This window comes from Lethenteron reissneri, chromosome 21 (genome assembly GCF_015708825.2).
Source record: "Lethenteron reissneri isolate LAM-NWPU_2019-01 chromosome 21, ASM1570882v1, whole genome shotgun sequence".
NCBI lineage: Eukaryota > Metazoa > Chordata > Hyperoartia > Petromyzontiformes > Petromyzontidae > Lethenteron > Lethenteron reissneri.
The window spans coordinates 4349730-4372698 of NC_083799.1; the positions used below are offsets into that span (position 1 = coordinate 4349730).

At 42.8% G+C, this 22969-nt stretch overlaps 1 protein-coding gene across 1 annotated transcript; it reads left to right on the forward strand.

The window, feature by feature from the left end:
- The first annotated feature begins 824 nt into the window (after nt 1-824).
- On the forward strand, nt 825-21255 carry LOC133344930 (acetylcholinesterase collagenic tail peptide-like). Its single transcript, XM_061555258.1, has 18 exons — nt 825-881; nt 7022-7094; nt 8485-8585; nt 8868-8966; nt 10188-10238; nt 10743-10769; nt 10869-10949; nt 11409-11471; nt 11947-11973; nt 12144-12185; nt 12751-12786; nt 13157-13237; nt 13709-13802; nt 15076-15221; nt 15420-15539; nt 15760-15865; nt 15974-16076; nt 16585-21255. The coding sequence occupies exons 1-18, from the start codon at nt 825-827 to the stop codon at nt 16652-16654; spliced, it is 1377 nt and encodes a 458-aa protein (XP_061411242.1). The 3' UTR covers nt 16655-21255.
- The last annotated feature ends 1714 nt before the right edge of the window (nt 21256-22969 follow it).

Genomic DNA, 22969 nt, shown 5'->3' on the forward strand with positions numbered 1-22969 from the left:
CGCCCGGTGTCTGGTATTTATAATACTGGTGCCTAGTTTTAACAAAGTAAAATGGTAGGCTACGGCTGGTGTCTGTTTTTCAGAAAGTTGTAGAGCTGTAATATATATTTTACGAACGGAGGACTCGTGTCTGATATTCAGAATTGAACGCGGTATTGCTATTGCCCAATATTGATCAATGTAAAGTTCAAATGTTGCCGTCTGCTATCCGGTGATGCAATTTGTAGAGGTGGCCAGGTGGCTCAGTGGTGTGAACTTGGGATTGCTGAGAACGTTGGTTCGAATCCAGGTTCTCCAGTGGAGTTTATTTGTTTCAGCACTGTCACCAATGACTGCACCAAAACCCCACTACAATTCAATTTGTGTCTGTCCTTAATTTGGCTAAACTCCAGCTCTGATAATAAAAAATTCGATTTGACAGTCATGTGATAAATGCTAATGTAGCCGGTATGGGCTTAATTTAATTAGTAACACGTATAATTGTGAATGGAGTTAATTATGACCATGGATTTGACCAATAAACTCACATGACTGCACAATAGGCCATGCGTCCACCAGTGCAGTAATCAATTCAGGATACAAGGGCATCTATTAAGACTCTGATGGACGTTGTACAGGTGTAATGAGCGACTTCCGCGACATGTCATGTAGAGGGTACTTCTTCTTTATTTTCACACCGGGCACAACACAGGCCAATACTTATTCTGTCTCTCACTGAGTACAACACTAGGTGTTTACGTCTCTACTGGCTACACACACAGCCGACCATTCGGCGTGGTCCTATCGCCCTCACTCGACTACGCCGCTGGCTGGCGGGCGTGACGATGACAGCTATGGAAGCCACGCAGGAGATCTTCCACATGGCCGGACGACGGAAAGAGGTGTTGACTATCAGCGACGCAGCCAGGACCCAGGATTCCACACACCAGCCCCGAGCCCGCTCCCCCTTATATGCCCTCAGGCGTGGCTAAGCCCCGCCTCCAGCCATGCCCTCTCGTGGAACCTTCGAGCAGGTTCCCGAAGTTCTTGGCTAACCCAACCTTTTACCTTTGCCCCAGATACACCTATTTCTCTGATTGGTGATTGCTTAACCGTGCCCGTACCCGTGATTCCCCTTCCAGGCCAGCAGGTGTCACCCTGTCATTACACAGGGATTGAACATTGAGGTGCTGTGTAACGTGGGGTCGATTCGTGTGCATCTGGTCATAATTACAGATGCACGAATGCTCCTCAGAAGAACACTTTGAAATAAGGAGTTGCCGTTCCACAACCCTCTGGTGTCCCTCCGTAGTGGAGTCACTCAATCCTCAAGAGGAGGGCAGAACACATCGCAGAGTATCCACTCATCGCCTCCAAACTCTATTATTGTTGTTTTTATTAACTGGCCTGTCCCCTCGTTACGATCATGGGAAGAGAGTGATTGGGCGAGCCGGTTACACTGCTCTCATATGGCAGAGTGGGTGAGACACTGTTGTCCTCTACTGTGTGGATCAGGTCACTTAAATGGGGCCCGACGTCCACTCCGTCACCCTCGCTGGGCAGATAGGGCACAACGTCCGCCCATTCCGCTCCCTCCTCCACCAAGACGGTCAGCTCCCACTGGGCCCCCGCCGACCACATGATGGGGCCCCCGCCGACCACATGATGGGGCCCCCCACACTAGCCCCCTCTCTGAGGGACATGCTCGTGCTGCTGGCCTCGGAAGCCGCACGTGGTTAAAACCCTATGCTCTGCGCTAACTTTTATTCTCGGCACAAACCACAATCCCTAAAGTAAGCTGCCCAATCGGCACTACCACGGGGGAAGTATCTTGTGAGTAAAGCCTAGCCGACTACTACCTACGCGCCCACTCACTCAAGCGTCCTCCCACATACCTCGCTAGCTGTACTCACGGCCTAACACCTGCCTCGTAGTGGCACTTCGCTGGAATCACACGTGTTGTATATATGCCTTTACAAAAAAAATATTAGGAGTGATATTGCCTATTTTTTATGTAATCGTTTTTTTATATACCTGGATTTAGCGAGTTCCAAAAAAGATGCAGTGACGGACTACCTGTAAACTCCTCCCTCGAGACAACAAAAGACATTGTTCACAAGCTTGGCTTCATAAAAGTTGTAAAACTGGATTGACCACCACCTTATAGGAATAATTTAACAACAACAAAAAACGGCGAGGCAAATGTGGGCTGAGAGTCCTGGGAAAGCCCCGAAATTGGCTCCTCGGGGGAAGCCGCAATAAAGGAAACAACACGCTGATAAGATGGAACGGGCCTTGATTTCACCGGGGTCGCGTCATACTGCCCCGCCAATCGTGCGCCTGCCTGTGGTTACTGCTTGGTTTGTTTCACCCTTATATGGATCGCCGCAGCCGGGGCTTTCGCGATCCACTGTCTGCCCTTCCGCACTCAAGAATGTATTACTCACCTTCGTTAATCTGGATAAACACCCGACGAAGCTCCCCTAACCTCACCCTGGCTTCTCCCGATGTTGTTAATGACTTCGCGGCTGGCCCAGTAACCTTTTTGTGCCCATACTCTATTAAGCCAATTCAGGGGCACCGCGATGTAAATTGTCCTGCGAGGGTTGGCCAATCCCCTGGCACTGGGAAACCATGGGACTTTCCTCATAGGGACCCTTCGGATTAAAACCTGTTGTGCCAAGCAATCTCACGCCAGGACACTATGTGTGTGCGCTGCGTGTGTGTTTTCAGTGTGGGGGAAAGAGGGGGGGGGGGGGTCGAGGCACTTGCAGAGTGGCTTCGGGGCCGTGGCACCACAGTAGCTATGTAAAATGTAGATCCATAGGCCGCTTCCTGCTGTTCGGAGAGCCCTGAATGACATCATGAAAAATTTGTGAAATTTTAAAATTTAAATATCACTCTTATTGCTCGTGTCGTGTCTTCAAAAATTACTCAAACCGACACGTCGTCACAAGTCACCTGCTTACACTTTATTCACCTATTCTTGCACCAGTTGTAGGCACTCATAACTATCTATATGGCCACTTATGTTTAACTTCTCCCCACTATTATCTACCTTTCACCTCACTTATCCTGCACTCAGCAGCTCTGCTCTCAGCAACTATGCACACAGCGTCCTCGCACACAGCGACTCCGCACACAGTGTCTGTGCACACAGCGTCTCCGCACACAGCAATTCAACATCTCCACCGCCGCCCTCACCTACGCTCCCTTAGACCTGCTCACCCATCTGTCCCGGACGGGGGGATCCGCCAACACCCGCCCGGCGACGGTGTGAGGGTTGAGGTCCCGTTGACGGCTGGAGTGGCAGCGGCGAGATGTCTTCTCTCTTCGTCCCCGGCAACAACTCCCCCTCCGCTCACGCACACACCCTTATATCCCTCTAATTGTCCGAGACCTCTCGTGCGTCTCTTTAAGCTCTCGCCAGGCCGGCACCTGTTGGCCCATCAATCAACCCTTATCTCCCGTTTCTCTGGCAACACCTCTCGTCTCAACGTGCACAACCGGTCGACCCCGTTTGCACCTGCTTCACCCCTTAACAGCTGGCGGTTTGTCCGTGCAAACACCATGTTGCACACGCGCACATGTTTGCCCTTAGTTGTCCTCGGTTAACTGCACATCGCGTATTTCACTCCTCTACACTCGTGCCGAGTTTTCAGAAATATCAATAGTATTGGCCGTATTGCTAATGCCAGTATTCAGTCATGCAAATGGTATTGCTCATGCCGATGTAGGGGTGTTAAAGAGAGGGCCCGTTATGCATGGCAGCCTATGGAAAACAAACACAGTGGGCGGGGCTACGTAAGTGCACGGGGAGGTGCCCTCTACGACGTCCGAGCCAGACACCCTGGGGGGGGCTGGTTCGAACGTTATGATCCCCCGGGGCCCCACCCCTCAGGGAGGGGTTGAGTATAAAAGGGGATGTATCAAAGGGCTCGGGAGTTATGTTTTAAGCTAAATGAAGAAGACTGAAGACGTCTTAGATAGAGCCCTGGACTCCCCTAGTTCGATGTCCTTATCAGGGCCGGACAGGACTGAGCCAGTGGCGTGGTCCCGAAAGCCAGAGCCGGTGCTCTTGTAAGAGCTGGTCTGGGACTCCGGGTACCGGGCCCGACTTACCAGTGTCGGGCCAGATAGCCTCCCCTAGCCCATTAGTGGAGGACTCGGGGCTAGGACAGAGTTAGCTAGGGGTGTATCCCGAGTTATACGGGTGAGGGGGCCGATACCCCCTCGAGTGTTATATGACCCCTATTGTGAAATAAATATACGTGTGCCTCCACCTCGGTGTCAAGCGTCTTCACCGGTACTTCACCAGTATTCAGACATACAAATGTTATTGCCACTGCATGTAATTTAGATTTGAAAATTGTATTACTGTGCCAGTACGGTATTCAGAAATCTCAACGGTATTACCCGTGCTGGAAATTTAGAAGTCTCAATGGGTTGGCTACTCGTAAATTGTGAGTGCCTTTGTGTGTGTGTGCCCTGCCAAGTGCCAGCACTTGGTGAGAGCAGCCTGCATGCAGTGTGCATGCTGTATCACCAGCGATATGCTGGCGACGTTGCAGTAGTGCCTCTATCGTCCAGAGAGCTGAGTGGCTCCTGCCGTGGAGGGGGGGGGGATGAGGCTGGAAGTGCGTGGGGTGGGGTTGGCCCCCCACGCCCCAGCCACTGTCGCCACTGTCCACCTGCTCAGTGTTGGAGTGATCGGGGTGGGGTGGGGTAGAGGGTGGCAGGGTGACTGCACGGTCGCGTTATCAGCCCACGTTTAGCCGTGGCTTCAGTGGTTGTAAGGCGCAGCACACAGGGGCTACCCGTCTATCAGAAGAAGGCAGGCAAACTGCTGAATGTGCACGAAAAACGCCATTTAGTGAACTTTTCCATAAAATCTGGGAAGACTGACAAAGTCATCAATCTTTTGGTAAGGATATTGTACTTACAGTATGTTGTCTGTTCAATTTAAAGAGATCTGTAATATAGACAACGATTTTATTCGTGTATATTTTACTATGTATCAGTGAGAGGCAGTGTTATTGTTAAAATCTGTTGGAATAATATAGAACAATTTATGAGTTGTGCTACAGTGTGCAGTGTTTCATAAGCATACATGAACGTATCTCTAAGATGTTAATTTTAACATAGTGCAGCATGATGTATGTTCAGTACCATAACCTCATGGGAGCATGTGGTTTAGTTTATTATTAGGACAAAATAAATGTAACCATGCTTTTAAAAGTAGACTGCTTATCAATATGTCTTTGATTCATCATATGAAAAGTATACCAAACTACTCTGATGTATTGTACCATATGTGCAAATCCATGCTCCATGTGTGGGAAATAGACGCATTTTAGTCAATGTCTTTCTACATAATTAGAGCAATTTGCAAATTTACTATAAATTGCGGAGCACATGTTAACATTGCAATTTGAACGTCCATGAAACAAACCCATTTCAAAGAAAAGTTAGCATTCACTTTACATCTCACGGTCACCACAATTTAGGTAGAACATGTGTAATCCCACTCATCACGAATATAGAGTCGACTTTTGACCCACAGTCATTTTGCCCCAACCCTCTGTATCACGTCCTTTCCCTAAGCCAGTGGTTGCGGCTGGAGTTATAATTTCACATATGAAGGCATACTGTATATATGTTTGAAATCACTCTAACTTGGTGTCCATGCAGCTAACCAAACATACAGCCATTCTCAAACCTTCGTTAAATCCCTCCAGACAAATGGTTTACCGCTTTCTCCCAACTATGGCTGTACTGGGGTTGTATAATGTTACAAGTGTTTATTACCGGCATGGACAGCAGGACACTATTTAAAGGACTATCTTTACACCGGGCCACATGCTTCCGGCTCTAGACTCATGTGTTAGAGAATGCTGTGTTGAATTAAATTTCTCGACTTCGGTGCACCGCAGTGAGCCAGGCTATGACTGTGTATTTATGTTGACCAGGCATCGGCTACACCTGCCACCACTGATTTTGATAATTGCTCTTTTATTGAGGTTAACAGAACATTGTGTGGGATGACGGGCATTTATACAGCAACGTAAAATGTATAGGTGGCCTGCAAAATCGCTATTATCACAGTTTTTAATTTAAATTCCTCGTCACTTTGAAGTATTATTGTGCAAACACTATTACATATGCAATGTTAACAACATTTGAAGCACATTTAGTTTAAGTACATTATTATTATTCTTTGGGTCTTTCGGTAAAGTCACGTAGATAGGTTTAAAGAAAATAACAAAAAACTACGACATTTCGATCACTGCTAATTGTATTGCATTTTAGATTAAACAAAAGCTAACAAAGACGATCAAACGCGATGATCTTATAGAAACTAGCCAGAATTATACAAACAAAACCACAACACATTTATTTTCGACGTGACACTCGGTGAATTATTACATCGCAGGGTCACGATAGATGTAGCGGGGAGGCCTTCATCCAGCAGTGGATTGACCACAACTAATGATAATGACACCGATTGACAGTGTTCCTGTTTGTACTTGCAAATAGGGCTGAACGATTTGGGGAAAATATCTAATTGCAATTTTTCTGACATTGCGATTTGATTTGCGATTAAAAATGTTTATGTCAAGCTTCAGTTCAATATTCACTGTGTAATAGATTTGAAACATGTGATGGAGCATTACCACGTGATACCATCAAAATATGAACTGCTCTATATATTTTAATGCAAGGATGATAACTTAAAATATATTAATTGCTTCCAACATGTATTTATTAAAATGTTTTAATTGAAATAGAACAATCAAACATAGGACAATCGTTAAGTTAAATAAAGAAAGTTATAACAATAAAAATTAAACAATTCCAATAAGAAAGTAATAGGACTTTTCAAATCGTAAAAAAATCGCAGCCTTTTGCGATTTGCTAATCGCATTGTTTCAAATTGCGATTTGAAATCGATTAATCGTTCAGCCCGACTTGCAAACAGCGCGTGTTTTCACTACTTTTCGCAGGAGAGCATTTCAGCCGTGCACCATGGTGCGACCCCTAGCTTCGCCTAACCCTCCAGTTGTCCAGCCTCGTGGTGTGTCTCTGTCAGTCAGAGCAGCACGATTCCTCACAAGGTTAGTGGAATAAAAACAAATAGATTGACTGCTTGTAAATAAATGCATTTGCCGATTACTTATATATCACTCCATGCAGGAGGTTGCAGACTATTGTTTACCAGCACAGTTTGCCTCTGCATATTATACAAATGTGCCTATCTTGTTAGGCTTACGAGGCATGATTCTGAGTAATAAATTATTTTGGTGACTCATCTCATCATCTTATCTGCATGATTTATAAAGCAAATCAATAATCCAACAGTGAGTGAAGAGTTGATGTATTATTAAAAGCTATATTCTGAACCTTATGCATTCAAATTTGTTTCACGGTAGATAGATTTTTACCTTTTTATCCGGAAATATGTACAGTATTTGTAAGAAAGGTGTTTAATTACAATGATAGTATACTCACAGTAATGATACTATTTGTACATTCATTGCACATCGGGTACAGTACATGTAATGTGCCATCCTTTGTTATCAAAACACATTCCTGGACATTTTAAATACTGTGCCTGTGGAAATAACGAGTGAGCTTATATATTCTGCCTGCCAAATAGGAATAATTATATGTATCCTCGTGTATTGCAGACTCGGTTCCAACACACAGAAACAAATGCAACAAAGACAAAACAAAGACCCCCCGTATAGCCTTAACATACTTTTGGGGCAAGTGCTGTCAGCGAGCACCTATGAAGGCCGGAACAGTACGCGAGGGGGTGGGTAGCCAGCACCACGCCCGACCGCCTTTGTATCCCCAATTCCGATATTTACACACCGTAATGGACACTCATTTGAGGCCGAGTCGACCTAGGGGAGGCCCAGGACCGGTTCAGATAATTGTGACCGGTGTTGGCCGTGAGCGGGAATCGAACCCGGGGCGCCAGTTTCGAAGCTGCGCCACCGCTCCCACTGCGCGCACATGCACACAAGCATGCCCATTGTAATTGCTGTGGCTTGGCCCTCTTGTGCCAAGAGCAACTCATGCCATCACTTCGCTGTCCCGATAGCTAGACACAGCTATGTTTATTAATAGTGCATAGTGCATACCTGCATCAGACGGAACGCGCCTAATCTCGTCATATATCAGAAGCTAGCAAAGTTGAGCTTGCATCGTGCTTATATGGGCGACCACCTTGCATAACAGGTGTTATAGTCTGCAGGGATATGTGGTGAGCAGCCGAAGGCAGTACAAAGAAAACACATCTATTGTTGATCAGTACTTCAGTGATCCCACATCTGTGCTCCCTGCCTTCAAGAACCCGCATTGACCAGCGTGGTGAAGCATGGATGTCCTCATCCAGCGATGGATAAACAAAGGGCTGTACATTTATGTAAGTGTGCACTGCGTACCTATGCATGTGTCACTCTGTGTTGTCCCTGTGCCCATTGTGTACGCGTTCAATAGAGCAAATTTCAATTACTGGGGAGGCGTGCTGCTTGCCGTGGCTCCCGCCGCCACCTCCACCTGTCAAGCCGCCCACCTTCATGCGCAGGCACACTGCCCAGGTGAGAAATGCCTTTATCCGCATCAGCAAGTCACTAATTCCTGTGTCCACACACCTAGCTCAACTTTACATTTGCTAGCAACCTACCATTTGGCAACCTTTGCCTATTTTTTAACCACCCACATTTCAGTGACCCAGTGGAATCCATTGGCCAGGCTTCAAGTACATTACACTGTAGATAGTTTGGCTGAATCCCAAAGAGTGCAACTGGACTATGATATACACGTGTAAACTTACACCTCCATGCACACGCTCTCCCACACGTGCCCGCGCAACCGCCCAGGAGGAGAGCAGCAAGAAGCCAGTGCCCGGAGGATCCAATGATACATCCTGTAGCTGTGCTCCAGGTCCTCCTGGTCCATCCGGTCCCCCGGGCCCACAGGTGCGGCTGTTACAACACACACACAATAATAGCTTGATAGCGCGTGTGGGTTCACACTCCTGCAATCCAGAAACTTGGTGGAGCACACTTGCAAAATAGACTATCCTTTGTCTCTTTGAGTTCTCACCTGTTAAATGAAACAAACTGAACTAAAACACTGATACTGTGCACATGAGACATCCACCTCGAAGAACCACGTGGTGATTATTTTGCAATCTATGCAGCAGTAGCGCAATGCAAGAGGCTGCAATACAGTATGGATTTATAAATGTGACCGCAGGTTGAGTCTGAAGGTACCGCATATCGGTCACCCATGTGTGGAGTCTGAGTCTTCTTCCCTTCCATGTGTGGGTTTTCTCTGGGCACAACAGATTATTTCCTGCACGCAAAAATAGCTCAAAGGAAGTGGCCAAATATCCCAAACAGGGTCCTCCTAAAAAGAGATGTACACCCAGTGAGGTGTTACAGCATGAAAAAGTATATTTAGTTGTTTTTACACAAATCCAAATGCACTTTATCCAATGACACTCAAGTGTTGTCATGTTACTCATTATATAAAATGCATGTAGAGATATAATGGGGGCGGTGTAGTGGCACAGTTGTCAGCGCACTGTACTATGAATCTGGAGGCTTCAGATTGTTTTCTGCCCACGGCTAACATCAATAATAATCTGACCCAGTCCTGGGGCCTCTTTTCATCAACCCACATTGACCAGTGTGGTCAAGTATGGTGCTTGCCAAGCTGCATTGGCTTTCGGTTGCCGAACGAATACATTATAAGGTCGCACTCATTACACACAAAGTGCTTTCCACAAATGAACCACAATACATTGGTGATCTCGTCAAGGAGCATAAACCATCATGCAAACTCTGGTCATCCTTGCAGCGGCTTTTGGCGAGCCATCGAACAAAGACGGTCACTGCATCACGCACTTTCAGATGCGCTTTTGAGGCCGTCTGGAATGCTCTTCCTTCTATTAGGAAGCGACTGGAACTATGCACTTTTACATCTAGATTGAAAACTAATCTCTTTAGAACTGCTTTTTGTATTTAGTTTGTTGTCCTTCCTCCATACTTTTAATTAATGCGGTTGACTACGTACAGTGTGAAGGTAGTTCAACTTACATACACACATACAAATGACACCTATAACTGGCAAAGCATCTGGAAGTTATATACATCTTTATTGGTTTACGATATTGTATTACTTTGATTTTGTAGGGCCCACCAGGGTTTGGGACTACAGGCTCTGTTGGATCAAAGGGAGACAAGGTAATGAACTCTTGTGTACTGTACTCATTCAAACCCGGAGCATTTGAGTCTGTAGGTTTTCGAATTCTGTTCTGCTGCTCGAGAATCCAGAATTTTCAGCTTAAGTGAGAGGTGAAAGTGCAAAGTGTGATTACGGAGGTAAAACAATCTAAACTATGTTTTTACCTGAGCTAGAATACACTTTAATAAAGTGCTGAGGTAAGTTGACAAGAGTAAATAGTTATTTATGACTGAAAAAACATACCTGATGTGTATACTTAACATCATTATTTTGATCTTAATTTTTGGAGCTTTCGTGACTGCAGGAATCATTATTTTGTTCACTTAAACAAAGCAAACGTTTTTATATTAGAACATATATTAGAGAAATGAAACAAGAGAGCAGCCAGACAGTCGTATCAATGCTCCCATGTTTTATATGGCAACAGACAATGGGAAATATTTGTAAGGTGTTTTATTGGTATTTTTTTTTACATTGGTCACTTGGGTGTTGTCTTTTGTCAGGGTCAGCCAGGCAAACGAGGACGACAGGTAGGACAGACGCCTTTAAATTTTCATGTTTATAATTTTACGTGTGTATTTTCCCATTGCTGTTGGATCTAACAACTGGTGTCGTGTGTGCATTAAAAGGGGCAGCCAGGTGCAGATGGATTTCAAGGTTTACAGGGCTCTCCGGGAGAAACGGGTCCACCAGGACCAAGAGGACCTGAGGTTAGAATGTATAACCCAATGTTCTCTTTCACAAAAAAGTGATTTCTTGCTCAAATGAGCATTGAGGCAATGCTAATCTCCTGTTTACATCCCAGATCCAGTGGTGGAAGTTCCAAGTTTCTATGGTGGGGGCGAGTCTCTATAGAACAACAACTATTGACTTATCTAACACAGTGGTACTCATTCTAATGACCCTGGAGGGATGATGGGCTGACTCAACCCCCAAATCGGATATGAACTTGCTACCTTTCGATTACAAGCCTTTCACTCTACTGCTGAGAAATATTTGGATAGAAAGAATCACCACCACTTGAAAATGTAATAGATTTCAAGAGAGTAAGATTGATTTCCAGTTCATTGTTTAAGCTCAACTGGGAGTTGTCTCTGAACAGGTTGAAGGGTAATTGTTATTGAATTAATAAAGGCTGAATAAATGTGATGTGATTTCACCAATTACAGGGTAACAAGGGCGATGCTGGGCTGCTGGGGATGCCAGGCGCTCGGGGTCCTCAGGGTCTAAAGGTTAGATAGCAGCTCGACTTTATTCACTGCTTGATGTCTAGCTTTGAAAAAGTAGCCCGAATGTAAATTCTGCATGAATAAAATAATCAAGCTCTTTCCCCTCGCTTTATGCGGGTTCGGTCAGTGCTATTTCGCGAATATGTGGCTAACCCATTTCTACCCAAAATACTCTATATGCGGTTAGAATTTACTAGTATGCGGCTATGCGGCTGGACGTGGGACAACATTGTTTGTGTACTGCATCCGTGGTATACTCGGCAGACATCTACTACTACATTAAGTGAGGGAAACCTGTACACACTGTGAACATGTGACATGTGCGGTGTGATTAGAATGTGGCTCGGACATCCTTCTAAGAGTCTGAATCCTGAAACCCTTGCCCTATGGGAACCCCTCTGTAATAATATACGAAATTAAGGTTGTATTACATTAGAAGAAACACTGACAGTAATCATGATGTATTATTTCATTACAGGGAGAGCCGGGGCTTAAAGGAGATACGGTGATGGAACGCATATCCCTGGCACCACTTTAAATGCTATTACAGCTAATGAACACAACGTTCAGTAAAACTTTGTAGTTATAATTCATGTTGTTTAATTGTGTTTTCGAAATAATTTTCAATCTCTAGGGTCTTGTTAATAGTCTGTCAATTTTTGTTCCATTCCTCAGGGTGTTGGGGAAAAAGGGGATCATGGGATTCAGGGAGAAAAGGTAATATATTTTTGGAACACATTTATTTTGTATTACAGAGACCTTGGTGTGTGAGAGCTTGGATTGACTGTAAATTTCTACTGAGTCAAATGCCTTTTTATACTCTACAATGGCTAGGCATAATGGTATATGATATTCATCAGTCTTGGTCTAAATTTGCAATAATAGTCGTGAACAATGTATATGTTTGACAGGAGGCTAATGGGTCTGCAATTCTTAATGTCAAATTTCTCTCCAGTTTTAAATAGAAGATTGATTGAGGCAGCAAGAGGCACAAAGGGGAACATGGATCAGAGAATGCAAATTAGAGACATTGTCGTGGTTGTTGACTTGAGACTGCCGATGGAGTCGCAGCTAAAGGAGGATATCCACTGCAGAGGTGGAGATGGTTCAGCTGATGTGCAGGAGTTTGATGGATTGTTGTATCATGAGACCATGAGGGATGGCGACAACTTTGAGAGGCCATCTAACAGCTGACATAGTATTTCTGATCGTCATTATATAAGAGAATAAATATATTATCATGCAGTTTTGAAAAGTATATCTCTTTGGTCTTCCCGTGCAGGGAAGCACAGGGGTGCATGGGATGATTGGACCGAAGGTAACGCATTCTATTCCATTAACAATAGTGTATTTTGTATTTGCTCAGGAAAATTATTGTCTGAGTCTTAACACGCAGGAGCATTCCTATTTATTTCTGAATTATTTTTAGTCGAGTCATTTGCTTTGTGTTGGAGTAAACTGGAATACCTAAAGACGATAAATGCACACAAGGGGATAACACTCGTAAATTTGTTCACACAGTCACGAACCTACTTGCTTTGCTGCCCGGCAGAGGCTATTTTGTAGGCTCACACGTGGTAAACTTTGCATTTTCAAGGGTCCTGGGCCATGGATGTGGGCCAGCGTGCCCGACTGGAACGTTTCCACAGTCATGCCCGGCCATGTTGATGTTTGTCCACGTGTTGCAGGGCGATGGGGGGCCCAAGGGGGACGATGGACCTCCAGGACGAAGGGGTCCCATGGGCAAACCTGGGAAGCGTGGCAAACACGTAAGCATTATTATCGCAACAGGATGTATATATACCTTGTTTCTAAACTGGTTCCTGTAATATATGATGTGCAATGCTCCCCTCGGCCTCATCAAAACGTGTCCTACATATATATATAACTGTTACATAACAGGAATCTTCTCAACTTATTTTAATTACACTCATTTAGCAGCTCATTATTAATGGCTTGGTAGGGCACACTGCTGTAAAATGGCATTAGAAAGGTTTTTTTTAATGTAATGTAAAAAATTGCATGCAACATAACATTAACAAATTATGCTTTAGCACAACCCCTTTGTCTCAAGGCAGGCTAAATTATTGTTCAAATGAGCATTGGGCAGGGTTGATAGTGACCAGACGCCAGTGGTGGAATTTAAATGTTACTATGTGATGGAAGTCAATCTGTCCATTGTGCTCATGGACCACGCTATGTGACCTCCGCCCAGAGTTAATCCTTGTGTTGTTCTGCAGGGCTCCAAGGGAGACTTGGGCCCACGTGGGCCCCCAGGAAACCAAGGGTCCCCAGGCCCTCCCGGCATCTCTGGCCCCTTAATGAAGGCAGATGGTATGTGTGTGAACGGGTGAATGTGTTCATGTGCTATAGCCGCTAGACTTAATCCCGCCGTTTGGCATGTTCTTTATCATGTTTCTAAAATTATTGTTCAAACTGATGAGATTGTTAGTAATTTGCATATCGATTGGTTTCACACTGTGTGAAGTATTATGATTTGCAGTAAATATGAATTTATCAGGTTTGTGTTGAGCTTAGACAATATTGATAAACAATTGAAGATGCATAAAGCTTTGTTTCAGTTGGGGACTAAAACACAGTGGCTGAAAGAAAAACATGTTCACGGACTGAACTCCCATGAGAGAATTTGATTAAACGAGGAAAAATATCAATAGCACTTAGTCGAATGAATGGTGGTTTGCATCAGACCAGCAAATGAAAATGGGCAAGCCCTTTGATGAAGAGCGCCATGCATAATCTAAGTCAACTGAGCTGTGTGACTCATCCAGTCAGGATATGCTGCGTTACTGAACGCTCTTGTTAGCTTATGGAAAGGCAATATTTCATTTTGGCCACATTTTATGTGTTGAAAGCATGTCAATAGAAATATATCTCTTCATTAAAGATATACAACTTTATAAAATGTATGGTGTGATACACAAATAGTGGAAGTTACTAAAGCAAGCTTCATATTTTCCAAATTTTCCTGTTGTATTGTGTTTAGTTTTATGATTATAACAGCATTTTATCAGTACACATTTTCTCTCTAATAATTGTTGAGTTGGTAAATGTGTTTCCAGAAAAAATACTGTGCACATTTAAAACCTAAGTTTTGGAGCCAATTCATGTGTCGTTGTGTAAATAAAAACTTATTACAAATTACAATTAGCCAGGCAGTTGGTGAATCGGAAAAATATTGCAAAATTCCCTTCCCATGGGCATCGAAGTGAAATGTCCTATCTTGCCAACAGAATGCAGTACAGAAAAGTATGGGATAGAGTGTTGCCCCCTCACGAGAGTGCGTTTTCTCCAGGTGTTCCGGTTTCCTCGCGAATTTATAAACTCTCACTACTTAGCTGAAAATGTATTAATATATAGAGAACTGCAAAGCACTTGTTGGCTACATCTCAATGCCTGACAGCCCTCCAGCTTATATGTGGTTCCTCAAACAAACAACGCTATATAAAACTAATCAATCGTTTTTGTTCGATCATTGTATGGTTAAAAACTCAAAACATGCATTTTTAGTGCATACCATTTATAGCTGAAATGTTACTTGTGCAGATTTTCCCCCCTTTTTCTTATAGGTGTTTGTGTGCGAATGTAGGTGGTCAGATGCACGGGAGAAAGGGAGAGCGAGGGCCTCAAGGACAGCCTGGACCACCAGGAAAGTGCCTGTGTCCTCATCTGAACCCCAAGACTCAAAATCCAATGGTTCAATCAGGTGTACAACCTTTTCCTACATTACCAACTGTAAGTGACTCTGGAAGTAAAATTCACTCATTCACATGTTTTTTAAGATTATTTAAACTCCCCACCAAATTGCATTTATCATGAGCTACCACAAGAATACATGCATTGGTGATTTTACATGCGAGAGTGTAAAGGTCCACTGTATGCGCACATTTTGAGGGTTTGCTCCTGTGAACCTGTACACGTTGTACTTTGTAGGTGTATGTAGTAAAAGATCAAGAGGAGCTGGATCAATTTAATGTACCAAGTACAATTGTCTTTCGCCGGGACATTCGCTCACTTTTCTTCAAGGAACCAACAGGCTGGGTGCCTATCCAGGTATAACTGTTACATAACTGAACATGACACACTTAAGGTCTCTTAACATCAGCAGATTGCATTGTCTGTTTAAATATATTGCTACATTGGGTTGGGAGCTATACATGAATTATCACCATTTGAAATGTTAATATTTAGATCACAGCCAGAAATACTTGCTCACTGCACAACAATTAAACAAGCATATTAATACGTATATTTTTTTGATCATCAAAACTAGCTGGCTCCTCCACATTTCACGGGCTACTGTGGAGATGGGACGGTGCAGGAAGAAAATGGAGAAGAATGTGATGATGGAAATGATGTCAGCTCTGACACCTGCATAGGTAGGTCCACCGCTTGAAAAATGTGTTGTTGGAAAGCATACTATTTGTGCAAAAACGAGCCCAGAATTGTTGTTTCAGCCTGTCAAAAGACCTCTTTAAATGTGCCAGGCTGCAAGAAGTCATTCTGTGGCGATGGCCACCAGCAAGAAGGAGAGGAGGAGTGTGACAAAGAGGACTTTGACTTCCACACCTGTGGGACTTATCTTCCTGGGTAAGGCCTTGCTGTCCTGAATTACGAATGGTATTCTTTGAAGTTTAGAAATACTGTTTGGATTAATGAAAAATATTGCACAAACATGTTTAATTATTTCTGGAATGCATATGTTCAAAAGTCACATCCTAAACATGAAACATGAAGATGGGGTGGTTGTCATCTTGATTAGTTGCCCTGAAAGTGGCAGTAATTGCACATTCCCTTGGAGGGGACCAATATTTTTATGGGAGAGCCACTGTTAACTTCCCACAAAGTGGTAATCATATTTTGACTCCAGACAGATGATGGGTCGTTGATCCCTCATCGGGATTTGAACTTGTAACCTTCTGAATGTGCGTTGAGTGTTCTGCCACAGTGCCACCTGTCCAGATATGAAATGTCATAGGATTAAATACATGTACATTGATATTGCTTTCATCGTGTAGTGTTAAAGTATGTTTTTTTGCATACAATATGTTTTACATCATTCTTGTTTGTTTTTGTTTCACATCACTTTTCTCCCCAGATCCTATGGACAATTAAGATGTACTATTTACTGTCGCATAGACTCAACCAACTGCCGGTTCTTCACGTGATGACAGTTTTAATCAACAAAAGCGTCATTATTCTATGTGTCAGTACATGGTGCTGTGTGCCAAAAAAATTCGAATAAGTAATTCGTCATTTTAAGTGCATGTCAAATGCAAGTCTGGAGCACTACACTTCCTGCGAAGGTGAATAGAGTAATTCCGTTTATTTATCTGCGTATGCTATACGGGCTCTCATTCACTCAGGAAAAAAAGTACTTAATCCGATTTTCTAAAATTGTAAATGTGCATTCATGTCTGTATTCTGTGTTATATGACTTTCAAGGATGAAATCGTGTGAAACAGTTTTCTCATAAAAGGTGTAAAGTGATTCTCCACATATGACTTGAAAAGAGAAACGTACATTACATGTTTACAAAGAACAAACCTTAATTCCACCATACACTCTGGCTTTAATCAACATATCAGACTATCCATTGCACTATATTCGTTAAGCATTCTGTTAATTTTCTGTGTCCAATTATGACCAATCCCTGGCACAATTCAACCGAGATGGACAAAATAAGGTCATACTATCTTAATTATCTCCAGCAACAGTGTCCATTAAACTCTAACGCGGAAAAGATGAATAATCATGTTTAATAAGTGATACCTTTGAAAGCGAAAGATGTATTTATTAAAAAAATAATGATGATGAGTAAACGAAGTAGTATAGTGAGGGAAAAAAGTATTTGATCCCTTGCTGATTTTGTATGTTTGCCCACTGACAAAGAAATGATCAGTCTATAATTTTAATGGTAGGTTTATTTGAACAGTGAGAGACAGAATAACAACAACAAAATCCAGAAAAACGCATGTCAAAAATGTTATAAATTGATTGGCATTTTAATGAGGGAAATAAGTATTTGACCCCCTCTTAATCAGAAAGATTTCTGGCTCCCAGGTGTCTTTTATACAGGTAACGAGCCGAGATTAGGAGCACACTCTTAAAGGGAGTGCTCCTAATCTCAGCTTGTTACCTGTATAAAAGACACCTGTTCACAGAAGCAATCAATCAATCAGATTCCAAACTCTCCACCATGGCCAAGACCAAAGAGCTCTCCAAGGATGTCAGGGACAAGATTGTAGACATACACAAGGCTGGAATGGGCTACAAGACCATCGCCAAGCAGCTTGGTGAGAAGGTGACAACAGTTGGTGTGATTATTCGCAAATGGAAGAAACACAAAAGAACTGTCAATTTCCCTCGGCCTGGGGTTCCATGCAAGATCTCACCTCGTGGAGTTGCAATGATCATGAGAACGGTGAGGAATCAGCCCATAACTACACGGGAGGATCTAGTCAATGATCTCAAGGCAGCTGGGATCATAGTCAGCAAGAAAACAGTTGGTAACACACTACGCCGTGAAGGACTGAAATCCTGCAGTGCCCGCAAGGTCCCCCTGCTCAATAAAGCACATATACATGCCCGTCTGAAGTTTTCCAATGAACATCTGAATGATTCAGAGGACAACTGGGTGAAAGTGTTGTGGTAAGATGAGACCAAAATGGAGTTCTTTGGCATCAACTCAACTCGCCGTGTTTGGAGGAGGAGGAATGCTGCCTATGACCCCAAGAACACCATCCCCACCCTGTCAAACATGGAGGTGGAAACATTATGCTTTGGGGGTGTTTTTCTGCTAAGGGGACAGGACAACTTCACCGCATCAAAGGGACGATGGACGGGGCCATGTACCGTCAAATCTTGTGTGAGAACCTCCTTCCCTCAGCCAGGGCATTGAAAATAGGTCGTGGATGGGTATTCCAGCATGACAATGACTCAAAACACACGGCCAAGGCAACAAAGGAGTGGCTCAAGAAGAAGCACATTAAGGTCCTGGAGTGGCCTAGCCAGTCTTCAGACCTTAATCCCATAGAAAATCGGTGGAGGGAGCTGAAGGTTCGAGTTGCCAAACGTCAGCCTCGAAACCTTAATGACTTGGAGAAGATCTGCAAAGAGTGGGACAAAATCTCTCCTGAGATGTGTACAAACATGGTGGCCAACTACAAGAAACGTCTGACCTCTGTGATTGCCAACAAGGGTTTTGCCACCAAGTACTAAGTCATGTTTTGCAGAGGGGTAAAATACTTATTTCCCTCATTAAAATGCAAATCAATTTATAAAAAAATTTACATGCGTTTTTCTGGATTTTGTTGTTGTTATTATTCTGTCTATCACTGTTCAAATAAACCTCCCATTAAAATTATAGACTGATCATTTCTTTGTCAGTGGGCAAACGTACAAAATCAGCAGAGAATCAAATACTTTTTTCCCTCACTGTAGCTAACATTGTAAACATAGCATGATTGATCTGCAGTGTGTCACTTTCAAGTATTTAATTGTACTCAATAGAGTATGGGTGTTAGAACGTGATGTAATTACAAATGTAAATTGTATGTTTTTACTGTATTGTAATGGCAAAATGTGTCGTTTCATTATACAGTACGCGAACAGTAATACCGTTTTTCATTTCTCTAAAAATAGCTCCATAAAATACTTGTTACGGGTATATTCATTTTTCAGTATTTTCTTGGTTTTTCATTGTGCCATTATATATTTTACATGTACACAAATACTGTGCACGTTTCCCAATTCATATTGCCCGTGTATGTGAGCTAATCTTGCGTGCAGAAGCAAGATTGATTGAGATGGAGTGTGGCATTGCAAGGCTGGGAGGGATGGCAACAATGAGGGAAGCCCTTGATTCAGCAGTGGATTGATCATGGATGTTGATGATTATTTATCCAAAGCAATGTATATGCCCGTTATGTTAAAAATGCACTACTAACAACTGTGATATCTAGCTTAACACATTCAGAAGAATTAATGTGAATCTGTACTTCACGTAGAACTAGAAAATCGGATTATTATTTTGAGCTCATTTTAAATGTCTTAGCTATTTCACCACAGAAAAAATTCAGTGAAGATACATTTTTATTTTGCTTGTGTAAAATGATGCAATATGAAACGTTATGAACTTTAATAATGTAATGCATCACAAGTGAACCAGTTTTATAAATGTGTCATGACATTTGCTCTATTTTAAAAGTATATATTTAAAATGTATACATTTCATAACTTTGTTTCCATCTAATGTAATCATGTCTAAAATACATACATTACAATGGTCATGCTGAGTAAAATCATTTGCTGCACAACTGCAGTGTATATTTGTGTTATGCTGTCCATTTTACATTGCGAGGTAAAACTGCTGTATCAGTGGGAAGGGCCTAGAGCTGACAGGTGAAATATTAATATGGACACCGAGGCAAGCCTATAAAAGCTATGACTAATGTGGGGTCCTTATTGATGATGCTCTTTTCCCTTTTTTCTGTTGCTGATCCCATTAGATGATTGCTGCTCTTGAATCGACGCACTTGCAATGTTTAAAAAAAAAAACATTTTTTTAGATTTGTTGCAGTTGTCTAACTCCCAACAGTAGAATAGGCTTGTACATTTTTCACCATGCACCAGCTGAAAAAAATGCTTCTTTATCTAGGTCATGTATGGTGAACTTGTTTTGCATCGTACGTAGCTAACCATGCTAATCGAAGGTGCCGGGGATGGACAACAAACTAAACACAAAATCAGTTTTAAAGAAATTAGTTTTCAATTTAGATTTAAAAGTGCATAGCTGCAGTGGCTTCTTAATATCGGAAGGAATTGCGTTCCAGGCGGCCGCAGTCAATAATTGTAATCCTGCAGCTTTAACATGGCACCGTGAATTTGCTGGGGATTTTAAAGTAAAAGCACAACATTATCTTTTCTTAAAAATTGTAAACTATTTGAAAACAAAAACATGTTCATGCACAATCATGAATTCAAAGTGCAGTAATGCAGAAATTCTGCTGATACTGTATGCACAATAACGATGATACACGTACAAAATTAGTTTTTTTTTAATGTAAGTGTTTAATTTAGCTTTACACAAAATAAAAATACTGTACACGGATATAATTACTGATGATCAATAGCTCTCGAGGGCCAAGAAAGCCATAGCAAATGACATACAAGAGACAAATTGCTGATCTCTCGGTTTGGTGTAAGTAGCAAAGCAACTATATCATTCGGGTTGCGTTAACATAAATTTAATCAAAAAAGCTATGCTCATGGGAGAAGGGATGTTTTTTTGCCACTACGGCTGTTGGTGATTCACTCCGTTGAACGTAACAGAGAGTAAGCACCACCCTGCTAAAGGCCGCACACGTGCGAGCTGACCGATGCGTTCAATGGTTATGTGTCCATGGAAATGGCACCAGCTGGTTCCTTCCTGTGAAACCCGAACCTTGGCTCTCTATCCATCATGTGTGAAATTCACCGTCTACAAGTTCACTTGCTTGTAACACCACACATACCTGCTTTCAAAATATACTATTCACAATTTTTTTAACAATGCATATGAACATGGCATGTGGTTGGTGGATTATTTTTTTCACTTTGTTCAGGGGCTGCCCCCCCCCCCCGCGGGATGATGGCAAGAGTACGAGTAAGCATTTGTATTTTCAGCAAGGAAACAGGGATGGAAATATGTAAATAAAACCGTGGCCAAAATTGTGTATGGGTGTATTCTTAGCAACATAAACTTCCAGTTACATAGACAATTCAGTATTTTCACGATGAAAGATTTTTACAAATGGTAATTCTACCTAATCTGATAGAAGTAAATGTTACCCTTCTCCACAGAGATTATCTTGTTTAGATGTGATAAATAACTTTATATTTCTAGCAACAGTGACTGCCTTAACAGTTGGAAAAGAAGGGATATCATACAGGTAGGAACAACAGGTTCTACACTGCCCACCAGGGATTATTTGTCTGTCGTGCATATTTGTCTGTCGTGCACGAATGCGCTGTCCAACCAAGTTCCTATCTGCCCACTCCGAAGGAACGTGTTGATTTTCTGTAACTTTACATGTTTTTTTATGGGTATAATTTTCACCTCTTAGCTTCCCCCACCCCCTCTCCTATAATTTTATGAATTGTCATAAATCAGGGTCGTGATTCCATCCTAAATCTTTTAGCGGTCTCTAGCGGCTACAATTATCATGTAAATCCATCAACAGCAACATACACTAAAGGAATCCAACAAAATTGATCCACATCAAGTTCAAGTTCATTTATTAGGTATAGCCCTGTGAGCCATTCAGCTCTTGAATCGGGTGCAACCGCAACAAACAAAAACATGAACAAAAAACATCTTAAAGTGAAGTAACGCGCATGGGGTTTTGAAAACAGTGTGCACGCATGTGAGCGGCGGATAGTGCAGTCACGTCAGGGCACACTGGTGGGGAGAGAGAGCAACCAGAGAATGGTGACCAATTAAGATGCATGCAAGTGATTGGCTGGTTGCAAATGCAAACGCGGAGTTAACGACGCCAGGGGGGCAAGAGATTGAGGCAATAAGGGGGAAGCCACTTGCGAGAGGCGTCGGGATGACACAGGCTTAATGAGGGCCATCTGCGGGCACTTAATAAGGAGGGGGATAAATGCAGAGGCGTAGCGAGGGGGGAGGGGTACATATGTCCCCGGGCGCCAAGGTAAAGGGGCGCCAAAATGAGGCTTACAACGTTACATTAGAACTTATTGTGGCGGGCGCGGCAGCCTGAAACTACTGCACAAATCTACACCTCAACCTAAAAGTTTATATATCTCGCCACACAGCCTACATGTCATGTAATTACATTTTGGTACGCGCCTATTAAGAACTTACATGGAAGAACGTCCCAAACAACAGACAGGCGCAGTCTTTCAGCCTTAGTCAACAACGAATATGTGACAAAAATTACAGAGCATTGTTTGTCAACTGTGACAACCACAGTACACTCAGCTAAACAGAATCCACATATCACATTTATTGGAACAGTCGAATGTATATATTTGTTTTTCTCTCATTCAACAATTCGTTGGGAAGAGTTAAAAAAGCTGTGCCCATCACAGTAAAGTGGGAGTCTGAAACACGCTGGAGTGCACGATCAGAAGCTGTTAAAGATATCTATGAAGGACTGGATGAACTAGTAGGGCTGCTAGACAAATTATCGGAGGATGTAACTATGATGCCTGAAACCAGAAGTGATGCAGAACAGTTACAGGCATACGTATTAAATTTTAACTTAATAGTTTTATTACATTTCTGGAATGTCATTCTTGGACAAATTGATCGTGTTCAGAAGCACAGGATCCTACTATCAATTTCAAGGAAGCAGCAACTGATCTTGAATCTTTGGAGCATGAATTTGTCAAGCTTCGTGATGATTTGAGCCAAGTTGCTGTAAAAAACGCCAAAACAAGATGCACAGCCTGGGGGATCGATGTGTACATAAGAA